Source organism: Acartia tonsa, chromosome 7 (assembly GCF_053477335.1).
Source record: "Acartia tonsa isolate MP-2025a chromosome 7, ASM5347733v1, whole genome shotgun sequence".
NCBI lineage: Eukaryota > Metazoa > Arthropoda > Copepoda > Calanoida > Acartiidae > Acartia > Acartia tonsa.
The window spans coordinates 33,599,322-33,614,064 of record NC_137266.1 but is presented as its reverse complement, the minus strand read 5'-3'; the positions used below and the strand labels follow the sequence as shown (position 1 = coordinate 33,614,064).

Below are 14,743 nucleotides of genomic sequence, written 5' to 3'. Positions count from 1 at the left end.
ATATATTGGGCCTTTATAATTGGATTACATTAAGTTATAAGATTCAAGATTCAAACAACGATTGAAAGTGAGAATATTTTGATTAATATTAGAAAAGCAATTGATATATTCAGCAATTTAATTCCATTTGAAATTGCTGAAAAATTCGATATTAATTGTGGCGTAATGTTGGTGTAAAACTTGTTTTATGCTGAACTAAATGCATGGAAAAGGGTAAGAAAGGGGAGAGAGAAGGAAGCGGGTTGTGGGGAAATTTTTTTTAACAGAATTGTTTGTCAGAATCCTGGTCCCTTGTTCCTGGGTAATTGATAAGAATCACACAAAGCCATGCATGTGCATTATATGTTACATGCATTATATACAATTATTATATATGGCCTAAAGTTTTGGTGTTACAATTGCTGAGTCTATATTAGAAGACTTAAACTCGTCTTTTTTCCTATCAAAGCTTAGTACGCTTACCTAGAAGCTCATTCTATTTCTAATTTTATAATAAGAAAAGAAATAAGCAATTCAAAAGGAGATTTACCTCAGTTCGACTTTGGTCTGCCTTATTTTGTGATTGTGACCCCTTTCTCTTTTTAGGAGGCATTGTCTCTGAAAAATTATGCTTGAACATTATAAACTTTAATTTATATTAAGTAGTTCAAATTACTTTTGTCCGTCAAGCTCTCGCTAAATAATTAGCCAATCGAGTTTTCGATCTTTAAAAAGTCTCATGATTCTAAAACGACCCACAACACAATTATAAAAGAATCGGTAAACTTTTCCATTCAAGGAGATTTACGAACATAGGCGCCTAGGGATGGTTTCAGGTAACTTTATTTTTAGACTAAATTTAAGTAGCTCTAAGAATGCTTTTAGGCTATTTTAGCCGTGTCCCTCCTCTTGGATTAAGGAGCCTCAGATACTTTCAATTGTACTAAATGAGTTTTACCAACAGTGTAAAAGGTGTATGCAAGTTCTTTCTTTTGTAAACAATTTATTTTTCGACTTATAAAAACTGCGCTATTTATGGAAATAACTGTCCTTATATTCATACCATAGGCTTCATTATGACATTGATTGTTGATTTCTGAAGCAATTTGACATATTTACTTTTCAATTTTTTTGGCGGTTGTTTTGAATTGAAGCGCGAATGCCAATTTTTATTATCAACATTTGAATGTCGTCTTTGTATATTTATAGCTTCTTTTTCTCTGTTATAAAACTTCCCTAAAAGTAGATGAAAAAAATGACAAAAAATATAAAGTGAATTGTTGAAAAAATACAACTAAATCAGTCAATTCACTTTTAATTATGATGAGTTATAACAGTCAGACATACAGACGCACATCCTACCTTCTACATATTGAAAAATAAATTAGGGGAAATTTGTTTATAAAGTATTTTTCCAAACAAAATTTATGGAAGAATAACCTACGATAATTTTCTGTTTGTTATTGTTTACATTTTATTTGAAAATGAAAGTAAAACCGTTAAAATAGAAGTTAAACGGCACATATGTGTTAGATTTTGTATAAGTTGTTATCATTTATTTTAGGATAAAAAACATACTCTAAAAAGTTGCTGAAAAAGGTCGTATTCATAATATGAGTCATTTTCCCCCTTCTAATCTCCAAATTAAAAAGAGAAGGGATTTTGTATGTGTATATAAAAATACATATATATATATACTGTACAGTGTACAGCTATATGTTGAGGAAAAATTCGCTTAAAACAGAAGTGCCATATATTTTGTTTTATTGTGTAATTGACATTGGTATTAAAATCTTTATTTTATTTCATGAAATATCTCTAGGTGTTCTGCTTTGAAATTATATGAATTTAAATTTCTAACGACTAAAAAACTTTTACTTTTAACGGCACCTCTCTGTAATATTATATAGCTAAAAAACAGCTTTGTTTTCATTTTTAGAGTAATAATCAGTTAAGCTTGTATTACGCAATATTTGCAATTTTGTACTTTTCTTTAACCTTAAAACTACGTTTTAAAAAAAATATTTAATGATTTAATTAGAAAAAATTAATCTTAAAGTGACAAACTTAAACAAAAATCGTTTAGAATAACAATATATAGAAATATAGATAATTATAGTGTACAATTGTTTGTTTAGAGTGATTTTCACATGAAATGTTATGACTATCGTAATTTTATGATGTCACAGACAGTTGAGTTTTGAATAATCTTGGATGTAGTGCATTGGCTTGATATATAATTAAGCAGTTGATATAATAAGAAGATATTTTTTGGAATGGTTGAGATATAAAACCTCGTAAGGTATGTTTTGTTCAATATTTTTGAGTATGTTTTTCTTAAAAATGATAATTTTTTAAAAGGTACGCTTTCTAGCTACAGAACGTATAGGTAGTTCAATTTGATAATCTTAAAATCGACCAATATAACTACAGAAATGCTTTGCTTTTGAAAACAAGATAAATCTTTAAAGCCCTAATAAAATATCGATTTTTACAGTCATTATATATAATACCTATCAGATAATTGTAGAAGGGGGGGGGGGTATCATCCACCCCCCAAGCAAAACCCCGTGCACGCCACTGTGCATAATTGGGGTGTGTTGTATAAATGTGTTTAAATATATATTCTTTGTTTTCTACATGCTAATGTTTACTATAATTTAGAATAGAATTGTGTCAGCAATCGTTTGACCATTTGATAATTCTTATCAGTTATAAAATAATTTTGATAGACGTGAGTTCGAATCTGTGCTACGTTTATGACAAAGCCCAAATAATATGTTTACAGAGTTTCTTATTACCAAAAGTTTAACTAAAAATAATTTGTGTTTATTATCTATATAAAACCAAAAATGGGAGATTGTCCGAGGTAGATAGATCTTACCATTATTCCTTATATAAAAGTAACATGATGTCTGTGTGTGTGTGTAGAGAAGGTTTACGCTAACCGCTGATCCGACATTATTGTCCTTTACAGTGAAGCTTCAAGGAAGGTTTTCCACTATTTTGGGGATACCTTCTCCATCCTCCATAGAGAAAACAACTGAAGAAAACATTACCTTCTTCAAATTAAAAAAAAAATATGCTAACTCCGGAATTCTCAGATTCATGCTAAATTTGAATATTTGGTATCATTTATGACTGTATCTTTCCTGTTTAAACTGGTCAAGATTCTTTTCTCATTAAGTTTTTATCTTTGTACCTAAATATAATAGATTTTAGAGGAGGGCGGGCTTAAGAAACTCAAAGCATAACTTCAAATCTCCGCCCATTAAGAAAAATACGTGTTATCATATTTTCCTTGAGATTGGTAGACAATATGATTCTTCAAGATTAAAGGACCCTGTGATAAAGAATGAATTTGTCTTAAAACTCAGAAATAGATTTCAAGTCTTAGAGGACCTAAATGACGAGACTGAGATCACATGGACTTCAATTAAAGAAAACTTTCAATCTACTGCTAAGGAAACCCTAGGACACAAGAAACCAGAGAAAAAGGACTGGATCTCTGATGAAACATGGAACAAAATAGAAGAGAGAAAGAAGCTTAAAAATAAAATTCATAATGCTCAACATTTGGCTGACATGAGCAATTTAAGAGCTGAATATACTGCTAAAGATAAAGAGGTCAAAAAGTGCACAAGGAAAGACAAGAGAGATTACATTGACAATCTGGCTGAAAAGGCCCAAAGAGCAGCTGACTTCGGTAACAGGAAAACAGTATACAACATAACCAGGCAATTAAGTGGCAAATATAACAAAAAGATTGGTGAGACTATCAAGGCTAAAGATGGTAAATTACTCACTACAGAAAAAGAAGTTGCTGAAAGGTGGAAATCGCATTTTGAAGAAGTGTTGAACAGACCTGAACCAGAAATTACTGCTGAACCAGAACCAGGACATGAAATAGACATAGACACACGACCACCAACTATTCAAGAAGTTAAAGCTGCTATACATAGTCTAAAGAATGACAAAGCACCTGGTCCTGACTTGATAACTGCCGAAATGCTCAAGGCAGACATAGATCTTTCTGCTAGGACTCTAACTGATCTCTTTGATAAAATTTGGAGGCAAGAAAAGATACCAACGGACTGGTCTAAAGGTATAATCATAAAACTTCCTAAGAAGGGAGATTTGAACAATTGTGATAATTGGAGAGGAATTATGCTGCTTTCTATCCCAAGCAAGGTCCTATGTAAAATTATTTTAAACAGAATTGATGAGAAAATTGACAATAAACTAAGAGAAGAACAAGCTGGATTCCGTGCTGGAAGGGGCTGTGTTGACCAAATTTTCACCCTTAGGACGGTTATTGAACAATGTGTTGAATTTAACAAGCCACTCCATGTAAATTTTGTTGATTTCTCTAAGGCCTTTGACTCCATACACAGACAAACACGCTGGAAAATACTAAGAAGTTATGGTATACCTGAAAAGATGATAATTATGATAACTAAATTCTATGACAACTTCCAAGCCTGTGTTTCAGTTGGAAACAATAAGACATCTGATTTCTTCAGAATAAGCACTGGAGTTAGACAGGGATGCATTTTATCACCTATTCTATTTATATTGGTCATTGACTGGGTGATGAAGAAAACCACAGAGGACAAAAAACGTGGTCTCCAGCTGGGAATACTAGGACACCTAGAGGATCTGGACTTTGCTGATGACCTGGCACTGATTTCAGAAACAATCAAACATCTACAAGCTAAAACAGATAGACTAGTCAAATATGCAGGACAAGTCGGGCTCTTTGTTAATGTCAAGAAGACCGAAATTATGAATATACCTACAAACCCTGATCAAAATATAACAATAAATGGTGAACAATTGAAACAAAGCAACAAATTCACCTATCTGGGGAGTGTTATCAGCAGTGAAAATGGCTCAAAAGCTGATATTAAGACCAGGATTGATAAGGCTAGGGTTGCTTTCAACAGTCTACACAACGTTTGGAATTCAAAGAAACTTGCTCTGAAAACAAAAATCAGACTTTACAACAGTAATGTGAAATCAGTTCTTCTTTATGGAGCTGAATGCTGGAGAACTGTGAAAACTGAAACAAATCAACTTAATGCATTTCACAATAGCTGCCTAAGAAGAATTTGCAAAATATTCTGGCCAAACAAAATATCAAACATTGAGCTGTACGCTAAGACCAAGTGCAATAGTATTGAAGCAGAAGTGAAATTTAAAAGACTAAGGTGGCTAGGACATGTGTTTAGAATGGAACAAAATAGGTTTCCTAAAAAGTGCTTAAAATGGAACCCCACCACTGGTAAACGCAAACAGGGACGACCAAAAATGACCTGGAGGCAGAGCACTGAAAAAGACCTAATTAAATTAGAATTGACTAGGGAGAAGCTGAAGCACTTGCCAAAAAAAGGAATTCATGGAGGAACAAGGTGTCCGTATTCTCTGGACTTCACAGTCAAAAAGAGAGATGCGCCTGATGATGATCATATTTTCCTTAAACCAAATTTCTTAACAAACATCAGTCATATTTTATCTTTGTGATTGATACGTATTGTATAATAAAATGTTGGATATGGAAGGTTCTTTAGTTTTTTTTTTTATAAATATTGATAGCTATTATATAGATTCCGACAAGACGTTTCTATATTCTTTCTATGTTTTTCTTTTTGTAAAATTGATTGTTTTATATGAATCAAATTTACCTTTTTAAAGTTATTTTTTAAATAGGCTACTCATAATTATTGTATGTCCATCTGTCCGACTGAGAAATCAACATAATTTGGCTATAACTAATGGCAGATAAAATGCTTAAGATACATTGCTAAACGAATATGTCGTTTTAACCTGCAAAAAGAGACCATATCGTTGTATATTATTAATCTTTTAAAAAACATTTTTGAAATATTTTCTTTCATCCTAATGTAAATCAAATAAATGTTAGCATGTTATTACTACTGTACCTAAAAACATAATTATCCTTGTTTTAGTATGGAAGATAGAATTTTATTACTACAACCTGAAGTGTCCCGAACACCATGGTGGAAGAAAAGCAAATATACATGCCCTCTACTTTTCATAATAGGTAAGTTTTATCATGTTCAGTTTAATACACAAGTATACCAAATTATGTAGGATTCCTATTTAAAATACGCCAACATATCTTTGAAGAAAGTCATAAAATATCTTTGGAATGTTACTTCTTACGATAAATTATTTGTTCGGTAGTTCAAATTAACCAGTGGACAACAATTTACCCTCTTTTACAGTATTTTTAATAGGGATTCGGAGCTGTTTTATTTTGGTGCGGCTCCGGATTTGGCTCCGTCCTAAATTCAAGAAAAATTCAACATATTTTTTGCCAAGTTTATTTTTGACTTTTTGAAGGTTTTAAAAGTTCAATTCTTGATAAAAATGGACTTTTGCACACGACATAACAGAGTTACCAAATTATAATTAAGAAAAAATCTCTTTAGCTAAGCCGGAGCCGCTTTTTAACGAAAATAACGGCTCCAGCTCCGCTTCCGGCTCCAGCAAAATATGGCGGCTCCTCGACTCCGGGTCCGCAACCCTGATCTTCAATGTTAAATATTGTTTGTCCCACTTGGCATTTTGATTTTATCTTATATAACTTTAAAGTAGGATTACAAAAATATATTTAATTGGGGGTAAATGACGAATACTTAAGTAAACTTTTTTTTATTAATACAAATAGGTAAACATTTTTAATTTTTTAGGTGTGTGTTGTTTGGCAACAGCGATCGGCGTTTGTTTGTATAAAAATGCATATGAAGATCCCATAGGTATACTTAGACTTTTCCAGTATCGCTTCGAAACCGATTGATATCCGGTGGATTAGAACCGGTTCTCAGCCATACTAAAAAATTATATATGGCATCGGATCTACGAATATAAAGATGTATCCGCGGAAAACTGTTTATACTACGATGCAATAAATAAATTATACTCCAGATCTTTACATGGAAGAAAATATGTGTTGTTTGTAGCATGACCAGACCAACGGACCAATTAGTCATGTAATAGATTTACACTAGTATAGGAAATCTTTACACAATAACAAGAGCCATTTATCTTTGTAAAAAATCCTTTTTCCAATAAATTTAAGCCTTAAGGACTAACAGACTAAGCCAGATTTCTTATAATAAAAAAACTATAAAAGGAAAATTAAATTAATATATTGATTTATATTTGGATGAGTATAGAATCATCGCTGTGATTTTATTTTCAGCTTTGAGTATTTTGTCACTGAATTGTTGGGGAACTCCAGGCTCTATGGGTTCTTATGATAAAGAGGTAAATTTTCTGTCTTTATTTATTTTTTTTATAAATATTAGAGATATTTTTATTAAAGCATTATACTGATCTTTTAAAGAACAGACTAAGAATACCTACTTAAACAAATTCTAAAAATAATTTATTTTGTTACTAAATCTGCTTTTCTTTTTATACTATTCATTCCAAATATTCATTACAATTGAGTAGACAAAGATTTCCGTCTGACGGAATAAATGTAAGCGCGAAAAAGTTTAACAAAATGTATTTTATGTTATTTCAGTTGCGGATGAAAGAAATTGGAAAAATGATCGAAAAACAAGAACACGATGTTTATTTGTTGGAGGTAACAGTAAAAAATTTATTTTATCAGGGGAGAGAGGAAACATTGTAGATTAAACTGTACCCAAAGTTTTATAAACACCTTTTCTCAGTCGCTGACTTAAAATTTGAAGACACTTTTATTAAATCTTAATTGACTGGTTCAAGCTGGTAGTTTCCAAACTTTTCAACCATTGATTTTAATCTACAGAAGAAGTAGTTTTGTATAATTTGGGATTTATGTTAATTTATCTTTCATTTTCCTATCCCACCAAAGATCCTTTTTTTTTACCCTATTTGAATTTCTATTCCTTAAGGTATTTGAATTATCATTGTTTGAAAAGAAAAGGAGGGAAATCAAATATCAATAAAGTGTTAAAAGATTAATGCTATAAATAAATCCAATCTTACTCGTTCATTAAATCCGTGGAAATTATAAACGGACAGGCGGGTATCCTATCACTTCATTCGTATATTAATCTAGTATATTTTTAAGAGCGAAACTTTTCTATAACTAGGGTCAGTCCGTCCGTCCGTCACAAACGGATAGCTTTTTTCCGTTAATTTAGGCATGTTAAAATTGTCCTATCGATTTCAAACTTTGCATGGTGATTCCTTTAGTAGTTAGGTACGATTTAGAAAGCGTAGCAACTCTTTAATCATTACAAGAATGTCCGTACGTCCATTTTAAACCTGTTGATTTTTTTACTTTTTCAACAACAAATTTTTATGTGATCTAATCATCCGATTTAACTGATTTTTGGTATGTTGATTCCTGGGACAACAAAGTATAATGTTATAAGCGAAGCAACTCTATAATCAAGTCCTAAAAATGTAAGTATGTCCATATACATTATCCTGTATTAAGCAGTTTTTCAACAAAATTACTTACAATTTTGCTTCGACTCTTATACATTTATATTCTGATTAATCAGTTCTGACACTATACAAGTGTTAATGTCCGTTTGTCCTACCGTTTCAGTGCTTCGCTTTTATGGACGTTGTCATCCTTGTTTGTTTAGGAACTATGGATGAGGCCAGACCATGCTACTGTCAAAAGTTATGTTGATAAAACAGGTTTGTGTTCAACAGTATCTCAGCTGCTTTACAATTATACGTCAAACCATTAAACCAATATAGAATAAATTGGAGCAAAATAAAATATTTTGTTGATTTACTGGACATTTTTTAGCTTTCTCTATATAAGTGCATTGTCTAATAATGCTTTTATGCGCGAACTTTAATTTACTTGTCTTCTATATGAGATAGAATTTTGAAATTTCTTGTGTAAAACTTAAATATTTCTAAATTACAACCTCTAACAAAGATAATTGTGCTGATTTGTTGAAATTATTTAAATAATTATCGTTGCTTTCCTTCAAAGCACCTAGCGAGAACAGACTCCCACTCGCCCCTCCCCCGCCCCCCCCTATTATTAAAATGAATGAATGCTGCGGGCTACCCAGTACCCACTGTAACCTAATCTAAACTAAAGTATTTTTTAAAAAAAAACTAACCCCAATTTAACTAATCCTCTCATTAATTTCTCATTTTAGATTATGAGATGACAGAAGTTGGAGATCTTGCTATCCATGGTTGGTGTGACGGCCGTGTTGATCCCTTGTACTGTTCTGGTCTGGCCATTGTCTCCAAGTTTCCTATACTAGAGGTAGAGTATAGAGTATCCATGGTTGGTGTGACGGCCGTGTTTATCCCTTGTACTGTTCTGATCTGGCCATTGTTTCCAAGTTTCCTATACTAGAGGTAGAGTATAGAGTATCCATGGTTGGTGTGACTCCGTGTTGATCCCTTGTACTGTTCTGGTCTGGCCATTGTCTCCAAGTTTCCTATACTAGAGGTAGAGTATAGAGTATCCATGGTTGGTGTGACTCTGTGTTGATCCCTTGTACTGTTCTGGTCTGGCCATTGTCTCCAAGTTTCCTATACTAGAGGTAGAGTATAGAGTATCCATGGTTGGTGTGACTCTGTGTTGATCCCTTGTACTGTTCTGGTCTGGCCATTGTCTCCAAGTTTCCTATACTAGAGGTAGAGTATAGAGTATCCATGGTTGGTGTGACGGCCGTGTTGATCCCTTGTACTGTTCTGGTCTGGCCATTGTCTCCAAGTTTCCTATACTAGAGGTGGAGTATTATAGAGTATCCATGGTTGGTGTGACGGTTGGTTGATCCCTTGTACTGTTCTGATCTGGACATTGTTTCCAAGATTCCTATACTAGAGGTAGAACATAGAGTGTTCATTCCTCGTTTTTCAATTTCTTGTTGACAAAGACGTTAGGTAACACTCATATCCAACTAATCATTGATTTTTTATTTGGACAAACAAATAAAGCTTAATAAGAAAAATTCATACTTTGTTTTAAATGTAGTATTAGACATTTTTAATTTGAAGATTAAATAATTTTGTATTTAATAAGAACATACTAATGTACACACCCTGGTGTTAATTTTTTCAAATAGAATCGCTCTTAACAATACCCTTTCCTACTGTCAAGTAATTTTAATGATTTTGATTTTAGAAAGAGTTCAGAGTTTTCTCAGTTCATGGAGACTTTTGGTGGAACGATGGTGAATACTATGCTAGAAAGGTAATTTAATTGCTTCTAAATTTGATTTGTTCTGCTTACCTACTTATGAACAAAATGGTCCTTATAAGTTGAAATTAAAATAATATTTGAAAACAGCAATCATAAAAAGAACAGTTATTTATCGCATCGTATTATAGACAGATTTCCGAGGATATTGAAATGACTATTTTATTTCAGGGTGTTGGAAGGGTCAGGATCGAGCCCCGGCCAAATATAACTGTAGATGTGTTTGTTACACACACCGCAGCCAGTGATTATAACTATTGGTACAGGCAAATACAGGTAGATTATTTTTTAGATCAGCTACATTTCTTGAGGGCAGTGGGGTGGTCCCCTCGTTTCTTAATTTCAGTTTTTTAAAAAAGTTATAAAGGGGAGAGGTGAGGGTTTATTTATCACGGTTAAAATTTCTATGGATGGTGGAGGAACGAGGTTCCCTACCCTCAAAATAGTTATAATCTTTCCTGGACCTATTTCGTTTGACAAAATCCAATAAAATCCAATATTTCTGACATTTTTTTAAATTCAGACCCAGGAAGTAGTTGACTATGTAAAGAATTCAACAGCCGATTTTGCCATTCTGGGAGGTGACTTCAATATTGATCCAAGGTTTGATTAATTTAATAAGCTGGATAAAATATTTTTTGCTTTTTGAAATAAATAGCGAGAAAGTTTGTTGTCAAAGACCACATAAATGCAGCTGTGTCTACTAACTAAATAATTTGTAAATTCGTGATTTTGGGAGGCAACGCTTAGTAGTAATGACGTCCTTGTTTATCTGGATTTATCTTATTGACACAAATGAAAGAAAAAAAACTTGCGACTTCGAACCTGCTGTAAGAAGGTGGTTCAATGCCAAATAATATATCCCGTTTAACCTTTCCTGAAAAGCACATCTTAATTGGTCCAACAATTTTAAAGATATGTTACTTAACTTCAAACTAACAAACAATAACATAAACTTTATTAGGTACAGATCAGCGCTTTCTCCCCTAGCTTCTTGGGAATTTTACTTTTGGGTTGGGGTAGCCTTAAACCATCCAAAGATAAAGTTGAAGCTTCCCTGAAAATAATAACAACAAATTCAAGACATTATTTTTAAAGGATGAGAAATGAGACAACATACCAAACATTGACCAGTGAATTAAATGGTGCCATGCAAGAATTTTTCGTTTATTTATCGGTAAGTTTGGCTTTTATTGTAGAACTTAAATGGTGCTTGCTTACATGTGAAGACCGGAGCACCGAAACCCCCCCCCCCCCCCCCGCTTAGTTTTGACAAAAATCAAAAATAAGGGGGGGGTAGTTTTTTAACCCCCCGCTTAGTTTTGACAAAAATCAAAAATAAGGGGGGGGGGTAGTTTTTAACCCCCCCCTTAATTTCGAAGAAAATCAAAAATAAGGGGGGGGGGTAGTTTTTTTCACTGTACAACACGCCAGAAAGTTGAGTGAGGTAAATCAAGTAAATCCAGTATACCAGAGGGGAAACCTTATTACAGGGATATTCATGTTTTGGGGCATAATTTCCTTATTTATTGACTGATTTTAGTAATTGATGTATCCCTGAACAGAAAATAAGGAGGAGGGGGGCCAGTAAAAGGTTTTAATTTTGCGCAAAATTAAAACCTTTTACTGGCCCAATTACTAAATTACTAAAATCAGTCAATAAATAAGGAAATTATGCCCCAAAACATGAATATCCCTGTAATAAGATTTCCCCTCTGGTATACTGGATTTTCTTGATTTACCTCACTCAACTTTCTGGCGTGTTGTACAGTGAAAAAACTACCCCCCCCCCCCCTTATTTTTGATTTTCTTCAAAATTAAGGGGGGGGTTAAGTCTTTGCCTTGCTGAGCACTTTTCCTCCTTGCCGTTTTCCAGACATTAAAAAACTACCCCCCCCTTATTTTTGATTTTTGTCAAAACTAAGCGGGGGGGGGGGGGGGTTTCGGTGCTCCAGTCTACCACATGTAAGCAAGTACCACTTAAATATCTTTATTATTGCTATTATTATCTATTATAATATTGTAACTTCGTTAAAATGTTTTAGTCTTAATATTGTTTCTGGTCAATAATTTTTTTGTTATTTTAGGAAATATTAAACCCCCGCAGGGCTACCTACGGAAATCCAGACAATAATTACAGCCATGAATTTGGACCACAGCTTTATGATTATATCTTTCACAGGTAATTAGTTCTTTTTGTAAACTTTTTAGCCAATTTCAAAGACCATATTTTCTAATGTGTAGTTTTCAAAACATTAAAACTCGAAGAAATCATATGATATTTGCATCTTTTGAATGATCTTTTTTCAATAAGCCTTTTCAGTGATGTCTCATTGTATACTATGTAAGATTCTGAATTCTAAATTGCAACTTTTTAAATATCCTCTAATACTTACCTATACTAATGTAATACCTATTTATACTTTGTATGATTTTTATTTTAGATCCAAAGGATGGAATTCTGTTATTATTAATATTTTTGATGTGCCTATTCTGAAAGCTTTTATTCTTAGTGAGGAAGAAAGGTAATAATTTATATTTCTTGCATTGATTAATGATTTAATTTTCATTGTTTACGTTAATTCAAAGTCATTTCGAACTTGTTTGGTATAAAAGATCTCTCAAATATTAGAATGTTTAATAAATATATTTGCATTAAAAAGTATGTGATAAACCTTATATTATCAAGCTTTTACATCTTGAGCTAAAGAATTAGTAAAAACAAGAAACAATTTTTGAGTACAATTTTAATTGAAGATGTTTATAACATTTAAAGAGACACTTTTTAAAGGGATATTTGAAAGATTTGTCTGTTAGGGAATTTATAAAAATCAAGCAAAGCGACTATATGATATTTAAAAAGAGAATCATGCATCCTTTTTTAGAGTAATTGAAAGTAGTCATATTCTTGTAACTTTTGATGTTATAGTACAGATTATTAAGTGCGCAGATACTTTACAATAAATTCATTGTTTTTCAGTGCTAATGTTGAGTCAGCTGAGAGTAAGGAGGCCATGTTTAAAGAAATGGGGGAGAGATACAACGCCACAGCTGCCAATTTCACAGCATCAACGGCGGCGGAGGGTGAGCACAAACTTGAAAAGCGGTCAGCTGAAAAAGAATTGAATATTAGCCTGAGTGACCACGAGGCCATAACTTCCTCCGTTCTTCTTTTCAAGTACAGATGGAATTAAAAAACAAAAAAATGAAGATTAGCAATATAAAGTAAAAGAAAAATTTTGATAAAACAGTAAAGTTTACTTGAAGTATTTTTGTTGCTTAATGTTTTTTTTGTTCAAATTCATAATGTTGATTTATTTAGAATAAAATCTTACTCAACTCTAGCTCTACTGTTCAAGAACACAAAGTCAACACTGTATAACAAATTTCTTTACTAATTTGACAATTATACTCACTTCTATGTATACTTTAGTTAATAAAGAAAGTCAGAAAAAAGGAATATTTTTTAAAAAATTATACAAAGAATAAAAGTAAAATATTAAAAAATGTATTACTTTAGTAAAATCTTACCAAATGACATATGTAATTTTTTGTTCATACTTTTATTTTGTTGTTTTACCTATATTCTCTGATTTTAAAAAAAATTTTCTCTTCTGACTATTTGACATTCCACAAAAAAAAGTCCAAAATGAAAAAAAAATGTTTAATGCCTAAAATTTTTACAGCATTTATATAGAATAACGTAAAATACATATATAACTACTTAATTAACATTGTAGTAATTATCATAATAGAATATTTGCTTTACTACATAATTGTTGATTTAAAATTTACATCTTAAAATTTTTCCTTTGCCAAACTAGGTAGGTATATTTTATGAAAAAAAATACATTTATTTCAAGTTATGTTAACTTTAAAAATTAAAATCAAGCTTTGAACTGTTTAGTTTCGGTTTTATACCTTTAATTTCTGTATTAACAAGGATGACAACATCCATAAAAGCGAAGCACTGAAACGGTAGGACAAACGGACATTAACACTTGTATAATGTCAGAACTGAATAATCAGAATGCGAATGTAAAAGAGTTAAAGCAAAATTGTAAGTAAATTTGTTGAAAAACTGCTTGATACAGGATAATGATTATGGACATACTTACTTTTTAGGACTTGATTATAGAGTTGCTTCGCTTATAATATTGTACTTTGTTGTCCCAGGAATCAGTATACCAAAAATCAGACCAATCGGATAATTAGGTCACATACAAATTTGTTGTTAAAAATGTAAAAAAAAAATCAACATGTTTAAAATGGACGTACGGACATTCTGGTAATGATTATAGAGTTGCTACGCTTTCTAACTCGTACCTAACTATTACAGGAATCACCATGCAAAATTTGAAATCAATAGGACAATTCTAACATGCCTAAATTAACGAAAAAAGCTATTTAAAAAAAGTAAAAAAATCAACATGTTTAAAATGGACGTACGGACATTTTGGTAATGATTATAGAGTTGCTACGCTTTCTAAATCGTACCTAACTACTAAAGGAATCACCATGCAAAATTTGAAATCGATAGGACAATTTTAACATGTCTAA

At 32.1% G+C, this 14,743-nt stretch overlaps 2 protein-coding genes across 5 annotated transcripts in view; one reads left to right on the top strand and one right to left on the bottom strand.

Moving 5' to 3' along the window:
- LOC145323628 (condensin-2 complex subunit G2-like) overlaps positions 1-593 on the bottom strand; it is a 40,428-nt gene extending 39,835 nt beyond the window's left edge. For all 3 annotated transcript variants that reach the window (XR_013881028.1, XM_080166023.1, XM_080166024.1), the window contains exon 1: positions 530-593. Coding sequence is in view for 2 of the 3 variants with exons in the window: in XM_080166023.1 (XP_080022149.1) it covers positions 530-592 (63 nt within the window). In the remaining variant the exon portion in view is untranslated. The remainder of the gene's footprint in view (positions 1-529) is intronic.
- A 1,317-nt stretch (positions 594-1,910) lies between these two features.
- Positions 1,911-14,115, top strand: LOC145323627 (uncharacterized). 2 transcript variants are annotated; one of them, XM_080166022.1, is made up of 14 exons: positions 1,911-2,281; positions 5,949-6,043; positions 6,696-6,761; positions 7,208-7,272; positions 7,535-7,597; positions 8,595-8,649; positions 9,129-9,241; positions 10,109-10,177; positions 10,355-10,459; positions 10,707-10,786; positions 11,282-11,360; positions 12,271-12,365; positions 12,628-12,708; positions 13,164-14,115. In XM_080166022.1, the coding sequence occupies exons 2-14, from the start codon at positions 5,950-5,952 to the stop codon at positions 13,375-13,377; spliced, it is 1,179 nt and encodes a 392-aa protein (XP_080022148.1). In that variant the 5' UTR covers positions 1,911-2,281; position 5,949; the 3' UTR covers positions 13,378-14,115. The 2 variants fall into 2 exon arrangements, with proteins under 2 accessions (XP_080022148.1, XP_080022147.1); XM_080166021.1 differs by lacking the exon at positions 1,911-2,281 and adding an exon at positions 2,612-2,848.
- The last annotated feature ends 628 nt before the right edge of the window (positions 14,116-14,743 follow it).